The sequence below is a fragment of the Nannobrachium achirus genome (genome assembly GCF_963921795.1).
Source record: "Nannobrachium achirus genome assembly, chromosome: 14".
NCBI lineage: Eukaryota > Metazoa > Chordata > Actinopteri > Myctophiformes > Myctophidae > Nannobrachium > Nannobrachium achirus.
Window position 1 is genome coordinate 20,013,430 of NC_137821.1, and position 21,518 is coordinate 20,034,947.

Below are 21,518 nucleotides of genomic sequence, written 5' to 3' on the forward strand. Positions count from 1 at the left end.
GATATGATGCATCACAGTACATAACTATTATGTACACTACTCTACATAGCCTTGTGAGGAATTTCATGGAGGCCATCGTTGCCCCTCAGTTTGGCCTTGTGCCCCTCAAACCAATGGCATGACCTGAGGCCACAGTGGCCTTAAAGGAGTAGTTCACCCCCAAAATGACTAACCCTTTTCTATTGATTAGTCATGCCATGGAGAGTAGAGTTCAATAATATTTTTTGGTTTTTGTCACATTCCTAAGACAAAATTTGATTCGAGTAAATTTACCCCCATTGATTCCGGATGGGGACCCATTCTTAGGAATGTGACAAAAAACAAAAAATATTATTGAACTCTACTCTCCATGGCATGACTAATCAATAGAAACAAGTCATTTTGGGGGTGAACTACTCCTTTAATGCCCCAGCTGACTGTACCACTTTCTCCTCTATCTTTCTTGTCAGTATGTAGACAGTAGACACCGGTGTCTCTTTCTTATCATGTAGACACCAGTGTCTTTTGTTGAGATTCTGAAATCCTAACTCCTAACTCCCCAAGTCCCCATCTTTAAACCAATCCAGTGACTTTGATTGGTGCAGGGCCGACCGGCCGAGCATGCATCAGATTGTAAATATCATCATTTATCTATTTCACTGCAGATTAGGTTATCATGAATTCAACAAATTCTTTCAATGGACTAAAATCTTGTTTTATTTTATGGCCTTCCTGCCCTGGCATTTTGGCCTCTATGCCCTCCAAAAATTGACAACACCAAAGGCCAAGTGGCCTTGCCCCTAAAATGACGAAATTCCAGGCCTGGCTGCAACACATGTTTTGGTACTTGAAACACATATACTCTACTGTAGCCCCTAAATGGAAGCCATGTTCATTAATTCAGAACCAGCCTTGGCCTCGGCGCCCTGACTGTCAGCTCTGCTAAGTCCCACTTCTTTGTGCTTGGCCCTGAACGGCTTCCCCAGCATGGTGGACAGCGAGCGAAGTGCAGATCCTTCGTCTGCGACGGAAGCGCTGCGGCTGGCGGTGCGTGTCCCGCGCGAGGCCATCGAAGCGCTCCTAGATTCTGAGTTGGTCACCTCGAAGAGCCGGGCCATGAAGCTGAGGCCCGCCTGTCGGATGTGCGAGCTGCCGGCGAACACGTAGAGCACGGGGTTGATGGCACTGCTGAAGTAGGCGAAGGCTGTGGCGTTGGGCCGGGCCGTCTCAGCTGCAACGACCAACGTGGTACTGCCATGCAGAAGGCCCACCACCTGGAGACAAGAGCACAGTCAACACACAATTTCAGCTGTGTAATAAAAACAAGTCCCATTCCCGACTAGCCTGGAACCAGACCAATCCGCCTAGGCAAAAATCCATTTCCTCTCCCCCAAAATTTGGAGGAACCAATCAGGACCCAGCATTGGTCTGGTCTAACCAATCGTGTCCAGAGCCATTTTTTTAACCCACCCCTTGGAAATGAAAATTCCAGACTAATATCCGATACGCAGTGAGAATTAGTATGAGCAACGCCAGGCTAGTTCCCGACGACCTTAATTGCTGCATGTCTCTCTCCCTCTCTCTCCCACTTTCCTGTCTATCTTCACAAACTATCAACAATATCAATAAAGGCAGAAGAGCGTAAAACAAATCTTTACAAAACAATAAAACCCTATTTGCTGCACGACATGAATGACATTAGGTGAGGTGGCTTTATACACACAATACCTCCATGATATTGATTATGTGGTAAGGCAGCCAGAACAGGGCGAAGGTACCGATGATGAGGAGGATGAGGCGGTTGCCCCGCCCTTTGCGCTGGAACATGGCACTGCGGAGACGGCAGATGACGAAGGAGTAGCAGACGGTGATGATGGTGAAGGGCAGCAGGAAAGCCATGACCGTCTCAAACAGGTACTGGAAAACCCGATGTCCCGTGCTGGTCCAGTACTGATCACAGAGGCTCACGGTGATGTTTTTGTGTAGGTACGGTTGCACCACGCTGTGAATAAAACAAAGGACAATAACACACACGCTTGTTGTTATGTTGTGATTGTCTGGTCATGTTTTTGGGTACTATCATTCGCTAAATCTGGCATGTTGACAGTATAAGGCAGGCCTACCTAATCATGTACAGTATTACACCAGCAAAACTTTATTAACAGGCCTATATTGTCCTGACCAAATAAGCAAATGAAGTAAAGTAGAAGTATCACCAAATTCTCTCTCTCTCTCTCTCTCTCTCTCTCTCTCTCTCTCTCTCTCTCTCTCTCTCTCTCTCCCTCTCTCTCTCTCTGACTTGGTCAGAGAGGTGAGTGGGTGGATGAGTGTTGTGTTGATCAAACAAACACTCACCCATCCAACCACCTGCATGCAGCAAGTCACATAGGTGAGCATGACCACATTTATGAGTAGGATAAAGATTTTTCCCCCACACACGCAAACACACAATGCCTCACCTGCGGTAGAAGGGCATGGGCAGGGACAGGACGAAGGCCATCAGCCAAACCATGAGTAAGATAACCACCAGTGAGCGTTTTGTGCGCATAGTCTGGGACACGAACGGCCGCGTGACGGCCAGACAGCGGTCTGCGCTCATCAGGCAGATCAGGTAGATGGACACGTACATGTTCACACTGCACAGGTAGTGGACCAGCTTGCACACGGCCGAGCCAAACTCCCAGCCTCGCAGCCCGCCGGACAGGTAGCGCAGGAACAGCGGGGCGCTGAGCAGCACGAAAGCGTCCGCCACGGCCAGGTTGAGGACCAGCAGACAGGTGACCGAGCGCTTCTTGACCCGGAACCACACCGACCACACCACGAACAGGTTACCGGGAAAACCCAGGACGAACGACAGGGTCAGGATGCCGATGCCAACCTGCGCTGAAACCGAGATGGGTGGAGGCGAGGCCGCAGGTGGACTGGAGCCGCCAGGGAAACTGGTGTTTGCCATTCAAGGTTATGGTGCAGATCTGATGATTTGTGGAATATAACAACAGCTCAGCCTCAGACCGTCAACTTGGCAGGGAAAAGACAGTTGTCCAAACAGCAAACAGGATAGGTGAAGCAGTTTGAAGGTCTTGTGCAATCATGATGGGTTGTCGGTTGTGTCATGCAGTGTTTTCTTCATAAAACATTTGTCTCTCAACTTCTCACATTTGTAGAACCTGAATTTGATCTCATTGACCATAAGGCTACGCTAAACTCTAGATATTTAAAAACTGGTAGACCAGTCTAGGAGGCCCTGTTCAGACATCACACGCCAAATCCAGCCCAAATGTGATTAAATATAAATGGTGTGAGCCTGTGTGTGTGTGTGTGTGTGTGTGTGTGTGTGTGTGTGTGTGTGTGTGTGTGTGTCTGTGTGTGTGTGTGTGTGTGTGTGTGTGTGTGTGTGTGTGTGTGACACAGACTTTTTTTTGGGGGGTGTTGTCATGATGGGAAGTGTAATGCATCTTTAAGAGAAAGTGCAATGTGTTATAATTGTAATGTTAAGTTGATAATTGAATGCTTAACATGTACCATTTATATAGTTGCTGTTCTGATAGAGTTATAATAAGAAGGTTCTGCCCCCAGTTTGATTGGGCTGGACCATATCAGGATAGCAGAGAGGGGGGTTATTATGTGCTTTTGTCATTTCTAATTATGTTGTAGTGTGAAGAAGGAATCATTAGGCCTATAAGGCTATAAAAGTAGTTCATGGTGACTTTTTAATATACTTGTGGGGGTTATTTATTGTATGTTTGGTTGGGTTTAGAACACCCCTTTGAATGGTGCAGTCTAAAAGGCTGCTGCCAGTTAAAAAAAAAAAGAGAGAGAGAGAGAGAGAGAGAGAGAGAGAGAGAGCTGACGGTGAGAAAATATAGAGGCAAGTACGAATGAAAACATTTCGAATCCCATTTCATATTTATTTATTTAGGCCTACTGAAAAAGAAAGATATACAGGATAATACTGAAACAACAGCACATAAGGCAAACATCTACGGTACTATAATTGGAGGGCGTGTGTGTGTGTGTGTGTGTGTGTGTGTGTGTGTGTGTGTGCGCGTGTGTGTGTGTGCGTGTGTAGCTCGATAGTGTGTGTGTGTGTGTGTGTGTGTGTGTGTGTGTGTGTGTGTGTGTGTGTGTGTGTGTGTGTGTGTGTGTGTGTGTGTGTGTGTGTGTGTGTGTGTGTGTGGGTGTGTGTGTGTGTGTGTGTGTGTGTGTGTGTGTGTGCGTCGCGTTCCACAGCAGACCAGTGGTCCAACTTTCTCGTATTTGACACAAATCAATCAATTTGTAGACATTGCATAAATAGTCAATTGTTTACACAGATTATGGCCACTAGGGGGCAGCTCTTCTATGAGCACTCACCATCTACAGGAGGAGCTACAGAGAGCACAATCGGTGCTCACATGCTCCCATTCACATCAACAGGGCTGCATTGGTTAGCCTCGTAAACCGCCCTCTTCCGGAAACCAGTTCATTTCTGGATTACGGAAGTTGGTTGTTTACTACTATGTTTACTTACTTGGCCTATTGCCTGAGGTCAATAGGCCAACAGGCAACTAGCCCTCCGTAAACAGTAAAAGAATAAATGTGTCATTCTGTCCAGTCGCGTTACCTCAGTGAGAATGAAGCTGGCTACAACATTAGGTCTCGTAGAGCCAGATCCAGTTATGCCTAATTCATACTTGGTTGCATGCTGCATGTGTTATTGCCACAAATAGCCGATATAAGCTGCCAAGCTCACAATGCACTAAGCAGCTAGCTTGCTAGGCTTTGGCTATTGAGATTCCAAATTACCAGACTCTTATGGTCTTTAAACTCTGTAAGCATGACAAATAAACAATCAAATGTGATAGAATAGAATAAACACAAAATATTAATCAACCTCGTTCTGAATAACAATTATGTTGCAATATAGGTGCATAATATTTGCGTTCTGCATGGACATACTCACTCATGACATTTTACGGCGAATTTCAGGCGTGCACTAGGTCTGGGAGACAAGCCAAGCTTCCAGCTAGATACAAAGACCATAGGGCTCACATACAATCTCACACAGACTGTACATCACACTTGCTGCATGTTCCAAAGAGTGAAAGGTTGTTGGTCTGCTGCTGTATGATAATACACACAGTTTTCGTATCGTACGATACAAATGTAAGATACAGGAACTAGATACATTTCTAGTGGGCACCTAAACATTTTGGGCATTAGATTGGCTCAAAACATATTGAGCCTTAAATGTAATAAAAAAGTATTATTATGTATTTGGCCCTTCATTCAATAAATGTAAATGTAAAATATTCTATATATATAGAATATAATATAAATCAATGTATCAAAAATGAAAATAAATGCTCCCCAGTGTTTTCAGGGGCCCACTGTTTCCAGTGTGTCAGAGTCATGTCAATATAACAACCTCCTTAGCATTGGTCGTCCATGCTAGCCAATGTCTTAAGCTCAGAACCGTCCTTATAATCAGCCCTGACGCCCTGACTGTCAGCAACGCTGTGCCCTGTTTCCGTATGTTTGGCCCGGAACGGCTTTGCCAGCTTAGTGGACAGCGAGCGAAGCGCTGAGCCTTCGTCCGGAAGGGAGCCGCTGCGGCTCGTGGTGCGCGTCCCGTGCAAGGCCATGGAAGATTTCCTAGATTCTGAGTTGGTCGCCTCGAAGAGCCGGCCCATGAAGCTGAGGCCCGCCTGACGGATGTGCGAGCTGCCGGCGAACACGTAGAGCACAGGGTTGATGGCACTGCTGAAGTAGGCGAAGGCCGTGACGTTGGGCCGGGACGTCTTAGCAGCACTGATCAACGTGGCACTGCCATTCAGAAGGCCCACCACCTGCATGAAGATAAAAGGACAGCACGCAATATCAGCTTTGTTGTCCACATATGGATACTTTCTCACATGATGAACCCTAGATCCTGCTAGAGATTTGGTGTAGAGGAAAATGTACTAATACTAGTGGACCTAGAACCCAGGGGAAGTAAATAGGGTTAAAAGTGTTATTTGTGGCTTCAATCTATAGAAGAATATCTATCTATAAATGCGAGAAGTCTCTGCGTGTCTGCGTGTGTGTCTGTAATCCGCGTATCTCGAGAACCGTTCGTCCCACCGGCTTCAGATTCGGCACGCACGTTCTCCGCCGTGGCGCGGAGTGCAGTGCCGGGCCTCGACCCGACCCGACGCACGTTTTTTCCGAAACGGCGCAAAACGTTCGGAATCTCCTTATGCGGAGCTGATTGTTGACATCAGGCTGTTCCGGAGGAAATCATGTCATTGTGACATTACTTCATAAAAGGCTCTGACATCACGTACACCACATGACCCCACACTCCTATGACAACACGGGCATATTTACATTGTTCCCGAGTTGGCCAGGGCGCCGACTAGACGCTCGGCCGCCCATCTCCATATATGGGCATAAATGGACGTATCGGCGCAAGCGCTGACTCATTGTGACATACAATGGACGCAATGTCCGTATATGGGCATAAAGGGGACACAGATACAGAGATCTCCATATATGGGCATATGGGCATTCTGACATCACTTCTGCTGACTCAAAGACAAACAGGCAAACAGATGGTCAAAACGGGTCCTACAGAGATCTCCATATATGGGCATATTTACATTGTTCCCGAGTTGGCTAGGGCGCCGACTAGACGCTCGGCCGCACATCTCCATATATGGGCATAAATGGATGTATCGGCGCAAGCGCTGACTCATTGTGACATAAAATGGACGCAATCTCTGTATATGGGCATAAAGGGGACACAGATACAGAGATCTCCATATATGGGCATATGGGCATTCTGACATCACTTCTGCTGACTCATTCTGACATCACTCCTGTACTTTGCACGTGTTGAATCTCTATATATGGAGATAACCGACGCATCTCACAAGCCATGGGCATAAATGGACACAGATGGTCAAAACAGATCCTATGACAACAGGTATAAAGGGGTTTGCATTAAAGGGCGGGGCATTCATCCCCTATTTACATTGTTCCCGAGTTGGCCAGGGCGCCGACTAGACGCTCGGCCGCCCAAAGGGCGGCCGAGCTTCTAGTATAGTAAATACACAATCAATCGTCAGAAGACAACACAAGCTTGAGATGGCAAGCATATCGTCAGCAAAAGAAAGGGGCGCTGGTGAGGTATACTTTCACACTTTACCACTTTCACATGGATTCCACAAATACTACATTCGTTGTTTTTTTAATTGCTCAAATCTGTTTTAAATAATGTGTTGTACGACATTGTTGTTTGCCGGTAAACAAGCAATTTTCTGAAGGCATATTTTCCAAAGACAAATACACACATTACCTCTAGGATGTTGGTGATGTGGTAAGGCAGCCAGAACAGGGCGAAGGAACCAACGATGAGGAGGATGAGACGGTTGCCCCGCCCTTTGCGCTGGAACATGGCACTGCGGAGACGGCAGATGACGATGGAGTAGCAGACGGTGATGATGGTGAAGGGCAGCAGGAAAGACATGACCGTCTCAAACAGGTACTGGAAAACACGATGACCGTCATTGGCCCAGTGCGGATTGCAGAGTCTCAAAGTGAAGTTTTTATGTATGTAGGGTTGTACCACGCTGTGAATAAAACAATTAACAGTAAGAATTAAGTACAAATTCAGGATACAGATAAGATTCACTTTATTTGAAGTCAAGCAGTAATGTGTTGGTATTATGTTAAACTTGTTATGTTTCATATACCGGTACAGTACATATAAGGCAGGTTATAGGTACACACACACACACACACACACACACACACACACACACACACACACACACACACACACACACACACACACACACACACAAACCATTCTCACAGATAGGCGTCAGTTATTGCTGCTCTGTCATTTTCACTCCCTACAGGACTACAAATTCTAAAAGGCATGCATTGGAGCTTCAAATACCACACAAAGCAAAGTGCTGGACAGGTGCCTCAGTGGCTTTGGTAGCAATGCTTGGCTAGTACCCTCGACCTCTCGTGATCAAATTCCACAGAGGAAACTCTCCACATATCTTTTGTGAGGTTATTGATTAATGTTAGCTTTAGGTATATTTTTTTGAGGTTAGGGTTAGGATTAGGTTTCGGTTTAGGCTTAGTTTTGTCAACATGCGACATTGCCATTGCATCCCGTCCTGTCAAAACTTTACGTTTCATGGCTATACTGACAGAGCTGCAAAATGTGACGCCTTGAGAGTGAGAACGGGATACACCAAACACACGATGGCTCACTTGCGGTAGAAGGGCATGGGCAGGGACAGGAAGAAGGCCATCAGCCAAACTATCAGTAAGATGATCATCAGTGAGCGTTTCGTGCGCATCCTCTGGGACAGGAAGGGCCGCGAGACAGCCAGACAGCGGTCTGCGCTCATCAGGCAGATCAGGTAGATGGACACGTACATGTTCACACTGGACAGGTAGTGGACCAGCTTGCACACGGTCGAGCCAAACTCCCAGCCTCGCAGTGGCAACCCCGACAGGTAGCGTATGAAGAGCGGGGCGCTGAGCAGCACGAAAGCGTCCGCCACGGCCAGGTTGAGGACCAGCAGACAGGTGACCGAGCGCTTCTTCACCCGGCACCACACCGACCACACCACGAACAGGTTACCGGGAAAACCCAGGACGAACGCCAGGGTCAGGATGCCGATGCCAACCTGTGCTGAAAGTGGGATGGGCGGAGGTGCAGGTCGTGCTGCGCTCGGAAGGAGTGGACTGGGGAAACTGCTGTTTGCCATCAGGATTGGTTACGGTGCGGATCTGAAGGGGATGTGATTTGTGAACAGGCCCTTGTACGATAGGGCCTATAATAGCTCAGACCTTGGGAGGGAAATGGACAAGAGTTCATCAAACAGGATAAGCAGTTTGTGTTGTGCCATCATGTCGAGTTGTGACATGTGTTTTCTTCATATTATGTTCTCACTTGTTTAACTAGAATCTGAATTTTGTCCTACCATACTGGAACTTACAAAAGTACTACCACACCTGAGTAGTTGTTAAGTTTAGGACTTTGAAACTCCATAATGTACTGTTATTTGGTTATTCAACGCGACAATCATTTAAACACGAATAAATATACAAAAATAAATAATTAAAAAATAAATAATTAGCCTGAACGGACTGTGCAGACCAGAAAGCGGTTATGAGAATGGGGTTCAACTCGTAAAATGTTAGAAATATTAATATAAAGTCGTTTATAATGTAATAAAACATATTTATCTCATTTTGGCAAGACATTTTCAAATTCATGTATAAAATGCTTCACATAGACTCTAGAGGCTAAGGCTTGAATTAAGTCAAACCATTTCTGCATACAATCGTTAAATCACATCTGGACTTTTCACAAGTATCGAATAAACTGAGATGCAAAAAATATTTTCAGGCCAATGTGTCACGAAAAACAAAATTTGCAAATTACACAAAACAACTGGACTAAACATAACTGAGAAATCCAAACTCTGACAATCAAAATGTACCTCTTCTTAGCACGTAATACAGACCTTCTGCCGCTGACCTCCCAGGTTTGTTTAGAGTCCCTGTGTGGCTACTACTCTACTGTACAACACGTTCCTCCTTGTTTCTGTTGCTCAAAGTAATGCATCATCATTTTGTCATAAAGATCACCACAGAAAGGAAATATGTTGCAACTCATTTAGCCTACTTATGATGGGGCCACCGTTTCCGTTCAGATCCATGCATGTTTCGAGCAGGGCCAAGACTGCACAGATCTTTTGTGTCCTATAATGTAGATTACCCAATCATGGCCCCTGCACTTCCCAATCCCGATGCACACACAAACACGCGCACATCGTGTACACGCACGCGCGCACACACACACACACACACACACACACACACACACACACACACACACACACACACACACACACACACACACACACACACACACACACACACACTAATTAATTGTTTATTAAACTAGTAAGACACGAGGACGAGGTCACAATCTCTATATATGGGCATAAAATCTCCATATTATATGGGCATAAAAGGGATAAGGACGGAATTCATTAGCAAGTGTGACTTGCGTCGCGGCAACAACACACTGGTTATCATGAGACTGACACAATATGCCCATATATGGGCATTCCCAGATAAGTGAGTTACACTTGCAAATGAATTCTGTCTTACCATTTTAATTTTCCCCATTCAAGTCAATGGGGAAAATGTATTCACTAATAAATGAATGGCCATATGGAGCGTGACATGAGGCGTAGGTTTTGATACTAACTGCTAGGCCTACTGATACTTACGACTGAATAAAAACACAATAGCCTATAGAAAATAAATATTACGTATAGTAATGGTTAGTAGATAAGCCCATTTTGTTTTGACTGAGATTAGCCTGTCAAAAAGCCCATCAACAGAAACGAACAAGTTCACACGGGAACGATATGTGCAGGCGATGGATGTGTTAGTTTTGCCATGCCCTAAAAAACACCTCACACCTCACTCACTCATCACCATTCAGTTGCTGCATTGGCTGTACTGATATGTTTTTGGTTAACACCAGCAGAGAGAGAGCTTGCGGTGCAAATTACTTTCCTTCATGGTAAATGCATAGCAAGCACCACACCCTTAAAGGCATACACATATCCGGTATTTGTTTGTTACCTTTATTTATAGCCCAACCCTACCCTCCCCTGCCCCTTCCTTGTATATACTTACTGTTTGTTTAGACTTACTGTTTTTTTTCTTTCTTTTCTTTACATATCTACTGCATAGTACTGTGTTCTATTTGTCTGTCATTCAATGTTATATGAGATACTTAAATGGTTTCCTGTTGAAATAAGCTTAGTCTTTTCATGGAGACCTTGTACCAGTGAACTGTACCGTCATGAAACTGTACATTTTCCTATGCAAACTTCTAATAAAGCCTTCAATCAATCAATCAATCAATCAATATACTCGGAAATACAGTTGAGAGCAAGCACTCATTTACAATGCAACCGAGATACAACAATGAACAACAACATATATATATATATATACATTTACAGACATCATTTGAAATAATCAAAAAGAGAATACTTGAAAACTGTAGAAAGTTCAAGAAACTAAAAGCTAAATTAATTAAAACATATACAGTTTAGAACAAAGGTATTAGAAACCATCATCTTAAATTGGCCTAAGGCCGGCAGATATTTTATTTTTAATGATTTTTGGAGCTTGTTCCATGCAAGTGGAGCACTGATAGAAAATGCTGCCTTGCCAAGCTCTGTATGAGCAAATGGAACCTCGAGCGTCAAAATGTCGCTTGAGCGCATCTGATAGGGACTAGGGTCCAGATTCAGCATTGAACAAATATAAGGGGGGAGCAATTCTGAGAGAGCTTTAAAAAATAAAAAGATACCAGTGTTTATCACGCCTCTCAGATAAGGAGGATAAACCTGAGTTCCCATATAGTGTACAATGGTGGGTTCCATAGCTGTCACCAGTGATCCATCTTAGTGCTGAGTGGTACACAGTGTCAAGGCGCTTTAAAATTGAAGGAGAAGCAATCCTATATATAATGTCTCCATAATCTAAAACAGAGAGAAAAGTAGCTTCAATAATAGACTTTTTACAGGATGCAGGAAAGCATGCTTTGTTTCTATAAAGAAATCCGATCTTTTGTCTCAGTTTAGTAATAAGATTTTCAATATGAAATTTAAACGATAATTTCTCATCGAGCCAGATCCCCAGGTATTTGTACTCTGAGACACTCTCGATAGAAGAGCCACTCGCGGAAATAATGGCTAAATTGTCACTGGTGGTAGCTTCAGCCCTAGTGAATACCATGAACTTGGTTTTGCTTGCATTTAAAAGCAGCCTAAGCTCAACCAGGGCAACCTGGAGAGCATTAAAAGCAAGTTTTAAGTTCTTGGTGGCAAGCTGGGCTGATCAGCCACACAATATATGATCGTGTCATCTGCATAAAGATGAGCGTGGCAATCATTATTAAGTGAAGAAATAATATTATTAATATAAATAGTAAAAAGACTTAAGGTATAGACTTATTGCACTAATTAATAGTGTCTGGTTAATAAAGTACAACATATTTAATTTCAAAACATTTTCAACAGTGTCAGCAACAACCTACTGTAGCACTACAGCAACACAACGAGCAATCTGCAGTAGGCTATTTATACAAATGCATGGCCGTATTATTCGATCTGAAAATGATTGAAGCTGATTTTTTACTTTTCCCAAATTTAAGCAGTTTAGTTTATATTTTTGCCAGTGTCTGATGCGATCCCAAATCTCCAGTCTTCAGATAGTTTGGGTGTGCACATCCCCCAGGTATGGAGTATGGACTAACATGTTAGCCAGACAGGGAACCAAGATGACCTAAGCTAGCCTTTGTATTGAATGAGAGCAACAGAAATAAAAAGGGCACTTTCTCCCATGAAGGCAATTAGTCAAGTGCTCAGGCACACTTGATCTGTATGTGTGCATGTGCCTGATGTGAACCTTTAAAAAAGTAGAAAAGTTGCTTACATACAGAGTAAGTACAATCCAAGATAACGTTTTTTAAAAAGTACATATGTCTGATCTAAATACATGATAATCAAACAGAAATCAGTTTCTTCTTATGTGGTTTGTTGGCATCTAGATGGCAAACTAAGGGGCTAGACATATGATTATAACGTAGCTCTATCAAATTAATTCCTACTGTACCACTGCATCCCTTTCTGTGCAGAGATAAAAGAAGAACTTCTGGGGACTCAGATTAGTACAGAGATGGCTCTGGCTAAAAGACCCCTTGCTGCCATGCTGCTCTTTACACCCAACCAGATCAAAGTGAGTTGAACCAACCTCAAGTCCCTTACACACACATTTTGTTTTATTTGGAAGGAGAAAGAACAGACAAACATTTAAAATGAACCCACACTTCTCTATGAGCTCTTCCGCACCTACAGCACTAAATTGCCTGAGTGGGTGTGATGGTGCATGATTTTTATAAAACGAACCCAGTTGGATCACACTTGATCTGTATGTGTGCATGTGCCTGATGTGAACCTTTAAAAAAGTAGAAAAGTTGCTTACATACAGAGTAAGTACAATCCAAGATAACGTTTTTTAAAAAGTACATATGTCTGATCTAAATACATGATAATCAAACAGAAATCAGTTTCTTCTTATGTGGTTTGTTGGCATCTAGATGGCAAACTAAGGGGCTAGACATATGATTATAACGTAGCTCTATCAAATTAATTCCTACTGTACCACTGCATCCCTTTCTGTGCAGAGATAAAAGAAGAACTTCTGGGGACTCAGATTAGTACAGAGATGGCTCTGGCTAAAAGACCCCTTGCTGCCATGCTGCTCTTTACACCCAACCAGATCAAAGTGAGTTGAACCAACCTCAAGTCCCTTACACACACATTTTGTTTTATTTGGAAGGAGAAAGAACAGACAAACATTTAAAATGAACCCACACTTCTCTATGAGCTCTTCTGCACCTACAGCACTAAATTGCCTGAGTGGGTGTGATGGTGCATGATTTTTATAAAACGAACCCAGTTGGATCCCTGTTTTTTTTTCCCCCGGATGCGATAAAACAGATTGACCAATACAAAATTGCATCACACTCAATATGCAAAGACCCTTAGAACCACAAAAGGTTTCAAGTGACATAAAGGGAATTCCCATAATTAAAAAGCGATACAAAGCATATATCCAAAGTGTCTTTAAATCAGAGAACAAATGACCATCATGGAACAGGCACAGCACAAGTTCAGTCAAGAAACACTGCAATTACTGGCGGCCGATCGATCGTCGGCTTCAGCTCCACACTTCCATTTTCAGCCAATTACATAATACACTACTGATGAAATGGCCCATTTAAGCGGATAGGTTTGCATTGCTTATTTGCTTGCTTGTTGTGATGCTGCTACTGCCTGTATAGCAGCTACAGCTCTTCTTCAGCCATGGATACCACCTGTTGTTTTGGATCTGCTTTTATGTAATACTAGGGATTTGGAAGTCGTCCTAATTGGTGTAATTATGCTCCCTCCCTATTAAAAAAGCAGTTCCAGTTGTCCTGACTGAAGTGGGCATGTTGGCCTACAGGTGGGACCAGACTCACCAAAACCAGTAGGCATTTTCCAGCAAACTTGTCATTTAGTTTATAGGATATCATGTAAGTTTACATTTTGCCGTGATGGTGGCGCAAAAGGAAAGGGCTTGGGGGTCCCGGGAGCATGACTTGTGATCCTGCGCTATCATGGCACTCTACCCTTTAGATTTGAGATGTGTACATTTTTGGCCCTAATGGTGGGTGGCACTAGATGAAAGGTCATGGGTCACCAAGTCAGTAGGGTTCATCCTCTGGGAAGCTTGAAGATACACAGAAAATGACATCCATTTTAGAAATACGTCGTTTGGGCCCAAAGTGGTGGACCAATATACAGATTGACTGACTGACATCGGCATCTTTAGAGCCTCGCCACTATAGCGGAACTAAAAACTGAACTTATACTGAAAGAGGTTGGAAGAGAAGCCCAGGTGAGGTAGAAAATGAATGTTGTGAGTGATGTAATTTAAAAGGGAAAAGAATCTGCTGCTGCATGGATAGAGTATCCTGAGGGGAACTGTTTGTAGAGAACTGCAGGAAAATGTGCTGTTGCTTAAGCCCTGAATCACAGTTTCCTCAGTCATAAACAGTCTAATTCCTCGCCGCAGGCCTCTGTGTAACTGTCTGACAAATTAGCGATGACTTTCCTGTTGCAACACGAAGGTCCTGCCTCATCTCACTATAGAACAGTACGTTTCAAAGTGCCAGATTGCATAAAATACCGGCATCTTTCCAGATTAGCGGAGGTTGTACTAATTGTACAGTTTTGTCAAGCTTTGTTCTAATTTCTGGTAATCATGATCTCATAATCATGATGCCAGATTGTTAAATATGTTTTTGCCCTTGTCTGTATCATATGTGTCTTCTCTGTGTGTGTATCCGTGCCTATCTATTCACAAACATTTTGTTGTTTCTTTTCTCCCTGTTTTGGCAGTACATGAAAAAACTAAACAGAACAAAAAAACAGCAGGTATATTTTGAAGAACCCACTGAAGTGTACAAACCTGGTGAGCACAAAAACATGTGGTCACAATCTCAGATTTACGTACCATGATAGTATTTATCGTTCACCGTTCGTTAAACCTGTACAAAAAGTAGAAAAATAGTAACAAAAGGACTGTAGGAAAGTGGCAAATATACACATCGACCAGTTTACATACAATTCCCCACAGTAATCATGCGATATGCACTGTAAACATGACTTAAAATTTGACCTGGCAATAAAATGAGAACATCTTAATTGTCATCTCCAGACGTGTCCAAAAGTTTGTTATGTGTTTCTCCACAGAGGCCTAGGTGCTTCCATAAGTTCAAGCTAGCGCTGGACAATGTATCACATTTTCCAGTACAATAGCCTACATGAAAATAATATAATATATCTCAATATATCTTACCCACAGAGTAAAGAGAACATATTTCAACAGAGTCATCAGAGGCCTCATGTCAGTAAATGAAGACATAAATGACACAGTGTTGCATTGTTGAATTTAGTGGTGAAGTAAGTTCGGAGAAGCCATGAGCATATTGAGACATGAATGTTGGACCTTTTGTGATATAACTTTAAAATCCTATTGCCCAGCACTGCCTCAAACTGAACAAGTCTGCCAACTTAGTCAAGGAGGTGTACTCTTCCCTCTGGCGGTCAAATGGGGTACTGCACTGCATGAAGCCTCCATTTGCATATAGGTTAAGGTTCACAGTCAAATGTTAATAAGCTCTGTAACCCAATTCAAAATTAGGTTCAGAGGTGCAGCAACCAGTTCTTCCATAAGCTTTGCCTTGTAAAGCCATAGTTTGTGCACAAAGCTTGGTTTGCACGCATCTGCACATTGCATACAGAAAGTCCACCGTGCAATCCGCGTTGATCCGATATAACAACCCTTTATTTTCCATTCTTCAAAGGTTTGACATTGGAGTTGGAGTTGGCGTTGGCGCTGGTCGTAGACTCTGGATCTCTGTCCTTCATCATTACAGCGTCCGCGTCCTTCTCTCGGCTGTTGTTCTGGCTGTTCTGCCGTCCCTTCCGGGTCCCGGAGTCCAGGCCCGTGCCCTCGAACAGACGGGCCATGAACGCCAGCCCGTCCCGGCGGATGTATGACTTCCCAGCGAAGACGTACAGCACAGGGTTGGCACAGCTGCTGATAAAAGCCACGGAGGAAGTGACGGCACGGTACTTCTTCCAGATGTGATCCAAACTGGTGATGGATGGAGATGTTAAAGAGAGGGGCAGATAAGTGACATTCATTTATGATTAATGTATCCATTGCATTACTGTATATTATGATGACATTATAGATTGCTATGGAGCAGGGCCGGTTCTAGGGTACAGGTGGCCCTAAGCGAGATTATTTTAGGTGGCCCCCCACTGACGGACGTGTGCACTTATTAACTGTCTTTGAATCGCCAAAACCAAAGTTATAAATAATAACGTCTTTTTCTATCTAGTAGAACATGTGGTGTCTGTTGTTAGCACTCAAGCATGTATCTACTAACTACACACATAGGGTTGCCAACTCCCAGAGATTCAAATACGGGATACATCCTGGCCGCCCGCAAGGCGGGCGGCCGAAAAAAATTGGGGTTTTGAGGGGCGGTCAAAACCCCAGAAATGCATAGAAATCTGCATTTTGGCACAGATAAAACATTATTAGATCATTCTCTCTGGTTAGTTAAAAGCTATTAAAACAGAAACATGTAGGCTATGCTCTAATGAAAAACATTTCAAAACCAAGATAAAACTATTATAATACATATCTATTTCTAGACACTGTTTAATTTGTCCAAAAACATGAGTGTAATGTTATAACAAGAAAAAACAACAATTGATTTGAATCAGATTCATACAAAATCACACACCTTCATCCTGTGTTCTTTTGGTCTCAAATTGCAACTTGTAGGCCTATTCAACTCTACAGTATGTGGCATATTTTCAATTCTGTTGTGTCTTGTGTGAGATCTTAATTTGATTGCACATTAAAATAATAAGTAGCATTTGGATAGGGTATAGGAGTGGGCAACTTAGATGATGGAGAGGGCCACTATATTTCACAATCACTCCAGAGGGCCACAAAAAAATAGATCTACAAGCATTGCTATGATCCATTATTTTCACAATTCTTTTAATTGGAATCCTGTATTCTTTTTAGCTATTTTTTTTACTGGAATCCTGAAATGTAACATTATTATTTAATTTCAAATACATATATGTTCTTATGTTAACTTTATGAAATGCAAATACATTGACAAAAAAGACTATAGCACTGGTCATTATGCTACTACTATAGACTGAAGTAATTAAAGTGGGTAACAGCTGAAATCAATAATATATCGTATTCCGATATTAACCTGCGGGTCTTGGCCACATGTCGAGAGGGCCACTTCACACTCACTCCACAATGCATATAGTGAAAAATAGCTGATCTACAAGCTCAAAACGCGTTGCAGTCTTCTCCCTGTGATGTGGCCCCCTTATGGTTGTGGCCCTAAGCGACCGCTTATGTTGCTTATGCCAGGAACCGGCCCTGCTATGGAGGTTCATAGCACAAGGCTGTCGCTTGTAAATGATGTGTCAGATGTGTAGATGTGTCACACTACAAGCTAACAACCTGTTGCATCGGTTTTTGTATGGCAGGCGACACCATTGTACTACTGAGCATAAATTAAAAAAAAAGGGTTGGCTTAAACACAGTGGACACTAATGCATCTTCACCCACTTGAGAGAGGATCATTCTGGTGAATGTAGCCATTTCACATTCCTTTCAACAGTGATTCACAATGTTTTTCACGTCAAGGACCACCAGTTTGATATTCAAAAACGATAGACTACTGGAAGTTTGCACAAGACTACTGGAAGTTTGCACAAGACATTTGGCTCTGTTTGATCCAACATTTTGCGAGATTAGCTCTGGACACACAGACAAACCGACAAACCGGGCCGCTTGTAGATTGCTAGCATCCTCAGAGCATCCGCAGAGCCACATGGTACATACCTTGCCTTTATGGAGCCCTCGTTACATAGCGATGCTGCAATCTGCAAAGACAAGAACGAATTGAATGCTTAAAAATCTGAGAGCCTTTGAAATCTTTCTGTAACTTCTCATCCCTATTTATCACCCTGCATACCTGCACCATGTTGATTATATGGTAGGGTAACCAAAACACACAGAAGGTCACCACAATGGCCAAGATGAGCTTCTCGCTGCGGATCCGCCGGCGAAACTTGGTCTGTCGGATCCTGCGCAAGATGCAGATGTAGCTGCCAACAATCACTCCATAGGGAAAGAATCCTAGCACTAGTTCTAATCCATACTGGAGAACCGTCTGTTGAGAATGTGTAGAGAAGTTTGTCAGTCGGCTGTCAACATCACAAATTCAGGTCAGATACAATATGTGTTAAGATCATTTTTATAGGCCAATTCTATAAATGCCTTCTAAAACAGTAGTTCGTACACTTTAAAAATAAATGTCAAAAAATAGCAGCTGTACAGGCAGGCTTGTAGAGCTGGTATTTTTGAATAGCCATCACAGAGGCTTCTCCTGGTTTTAATAGGTTAAAGGGTTATGTTCTTTTGCCAAATAGCTATATATTCTGATAGTAATAACTGTTTGCTCAGTAACATGTATTCTCACTTTTCATGACATTTTCAGGTTAATATACCTGCATTTATTAAACAGGAAGACAACCATTACTAAAGAAACACATAGCAATGATTAGAATCAGAACATGGAGCTTCACAAATCCTTTTTATTTGAACAAAATACTATATCACTTGCAATACTTTAATTCAAAAATAATAATCTATCAAAAAGGTTTTGGTGGGTTCTTTTTGTCTTGGGTGGGTGGGGGGGGGGGGGTCATTTACGATTCTGTGCCTATCGCTACATAACTCGAATGGCGCTGAGTCGGCTCTAACAGCCTTCATAATGTTCGGCACGGCAATTTAACCATTCCACGACCCATTATAGGTTCCAAACCCATATATTGATAAATACTGCTCTGTGCTCTTGCCTGCCCCTTCCCTCTTCACTCACGTGTTGCCACTTGTTGTCATGGAATGAAGCGCACTCCAGTTGCTCCTTGTCCCGAGGCTTGAACCTTTGCTCCCTGTAGACGATAGCTGGAACAGAGGTGGCCAGCACTACGACCCAGAGCCCCATCAGCACCCGCCGCACCGTCTTCCGGCGAGTGATGGCGCCGACACGCTGGGGCCACACCACCGCCACTAGGCGGTGGAGGCTCATCAGCATGATGAGGTGTATGGAGGCGTACATGTTGGCCAGGCAGAGGTAGAAGAGGACCTTGCACATCACGTTCCCGAACAACCACGACTTCCGCACCAGGTAGGCGATGAAGAACGGGGTGAGGGCCATCAGGGAGCCGTCGGCGAAGGCCAGGTTGAGGATCAGGAGGGTGGTGACGGAGCGCTTGCGGGCCCGCGCCAGGATGCTCCAGATGATGAAGAGGTTGCCGGGCACTCCCAGGAGGAAGACTAAGCTCAGGATGAGGGCGCCCACTGTGGTGGAGACTGTGTCGTTCACTATGCCTGTGGTAGTGTTGACAGGCCCGGCCAAGGGGACAGAGGTGACCAGAGCATGGCGTGAGTGGTTAAGCGCGGGGATGTTGTTTTGGGACATTGTAGGTATATCTGCCAAAGAGAGAATGTTGGTTATTAGGTTTGATGAACAATGTAGCTGACCAACATGACTGCATGTTTTAGCCTGGCCTGGCCAGACTAATATTAAAAACAGATTCAAACGTCACAGCAAAAAAAGTCCCACTTTTGAATAGTGGGCTCTGATTAGTCACCCACAACTCTGGGGTGAGATTCAAATCGAGGAGTGCCAAACCAATCTGCCAAGGGCAAATCTGTGTGCGTGTGTGTGTGCGTGTGTGTGTGTGCGTGTTTGTGTGCGTGCGTGCGTGCATGCGTGTTCTTCAATGGGCAGCAAATGATGGTAGATCGGTGTACTTGTGTCACGTGTAGGCAGCAAAGACACCAAATGACTGACAGTGGCCGATCAGAACAATAACATCTTCTGTAGGTGAGGATTTTAAAAGCTTCATCCTGTGACCTTATGCTTCTAATCATCTTGGGAAAATGTCTCAGATGTGCCCTACTTCCCCACAAGATGAATAACAGTTAATCTTATAATGTTTATGTGATATCTACTTTATTTTACAGCATGTCATTTGGTCTTATCTGATCTTATTCATAATTGGGGCTGCAACTCTTGTTTAACTTCTTGTGATTATCCGATTAATTTTCTGATTAGTCGAATAATTGAGTGTAGCTTTTGGACAATTTCTCAAAATTGTATCAATGAATCAACATGAAAATGTTTAATAAATGTTTTATAATTGACTAAATACATCGATTTAGTCCATTAACCACTTAAACCACTTATGCCCTATTTTATACTTAAACATAGTGTCACACAAAATAGCAGATCTACAGGCTTGTAGATCTGCTATTTTTGCTATTTTTTGAAAATTGCAAAAAATCTATTGTGATTTATTGTTGATTAAATCAATAAGTTTGATTAACTGCTGCACCCAATTAATCATCGCTTATGCAGGAGCTGGACATTGTACCCACTCATACATCATCGCCCCTCAACGTAATTTCTCGGCAATATCCTTCCACGCTGTAACACGTATTCAAGTATTTAGAATCCAAACACATGTACTATGTGCTGACTAACCGAGGGCTCTTCTGTAAAGCCTCCAGCATTCATCGCTGGGAGAGAAGAGACTCCAGTATTGTGGGAGTGTGTCGTAAGGGTGGCAGGTTGTAACGGGGGAATCTGTAGCTCTTCAGCGACGAGACCAAACATGAGTTCAGCAGTTCCTTAAGCCATGGCATTGGTTGAGAAATAATTTAGAGTCAAGGAAGGCACATTCTTTTTCACACTTAAATGCATGTTAGTCCACTCTATCATTTGCCATGTACAGTATAGATATACACAGTACAGTAGGCTATACATCTCTATCTCTCTCTGCTTCTGCCTCTCCATATTATTCAACCGTGTATATTTTATACTATGTAATTCATTCTATGCCCCCCTCCCCCCAAAACATAGGCAAATTAAATTAAATTGTGTAGACTGCAGCCTATAGAGCAGCGCTATTCAACCTGCGACCCATGGGCCACATGTGGCCCCAGCAGCATGTCTATGCGGCCTGCCATGGTCATACCAATAAAAAAATATTTTGTCTACTTTCAGTGTGGACAAATAATTTCTGATAATTTTTCAGTTACTCTCCAAAACCACTAAGAAACAATTTTTGTCTTGTTTTATACAAGACTTTTGCTTCTTCATACTTCATCATTAATCATTTCTTCTTTTTGTTCTTTGAGGTTTGTCCTTACAGATGGAAATGTGGCTGTTTTCTAGTGCATTTCCTTTTAGACTACTCATGCAGTGTGTTACAAAATCATTATCT

General features: G+C 43.2%; 2 protein-coding genes across 2 annotated transcripts; both read right to left on the reverse strand.

Moving 5' to 3' along the window:
* Positions 1 to 854: 854 nt before the first annotated feature.
* On the reverse strand, positions 855 to 8,732 carry LOC308297877 (uncharacterized protein; the record flags this gene model as incomplete). The annotated part of the gene is made up of 6 exons (XM_080741443.1): positions 855 to 1,253; positions 1,708 to 1,981; positions 2,439 to 2,900; positions 5,482 to 5,807; positions 7,298 to 7,571; positions 8,230 to 8,732. The coding sequence occupies 6 exons, from the start codon at positions 8,730 to 8,732 to the stop codon at positions 855 to 857; spliced, it is 2,238 nt and encodes a 745-aa protein (XP_080597569.1).
* Positions 8,733 to 15,956: 7,224 nt separating this feature from the next.
* Positions 15,957 to 19,708, reverse strand: ltb4r2a (leukotriene B4 receptor 2a; the record flags this gene model as incomplete). Its single annotated transcript, XM_080741444.1, has 3 exons — positions 15,957 to 16,269; positions 18,168 to 18,394; positions 19,106 to 19,708. The coding sequence occupies 3 exons, from the start codon at positions 19,706 to 19,708 to the stop codon at positions 15,957 to 15,959; spliced, it is 1,143 nt and encodes a 380-aa protein (XP_080597570.1).
* Between the last annotated feature and the right edge of the window lie 1,810 nt (positions 19,709 to 21,518).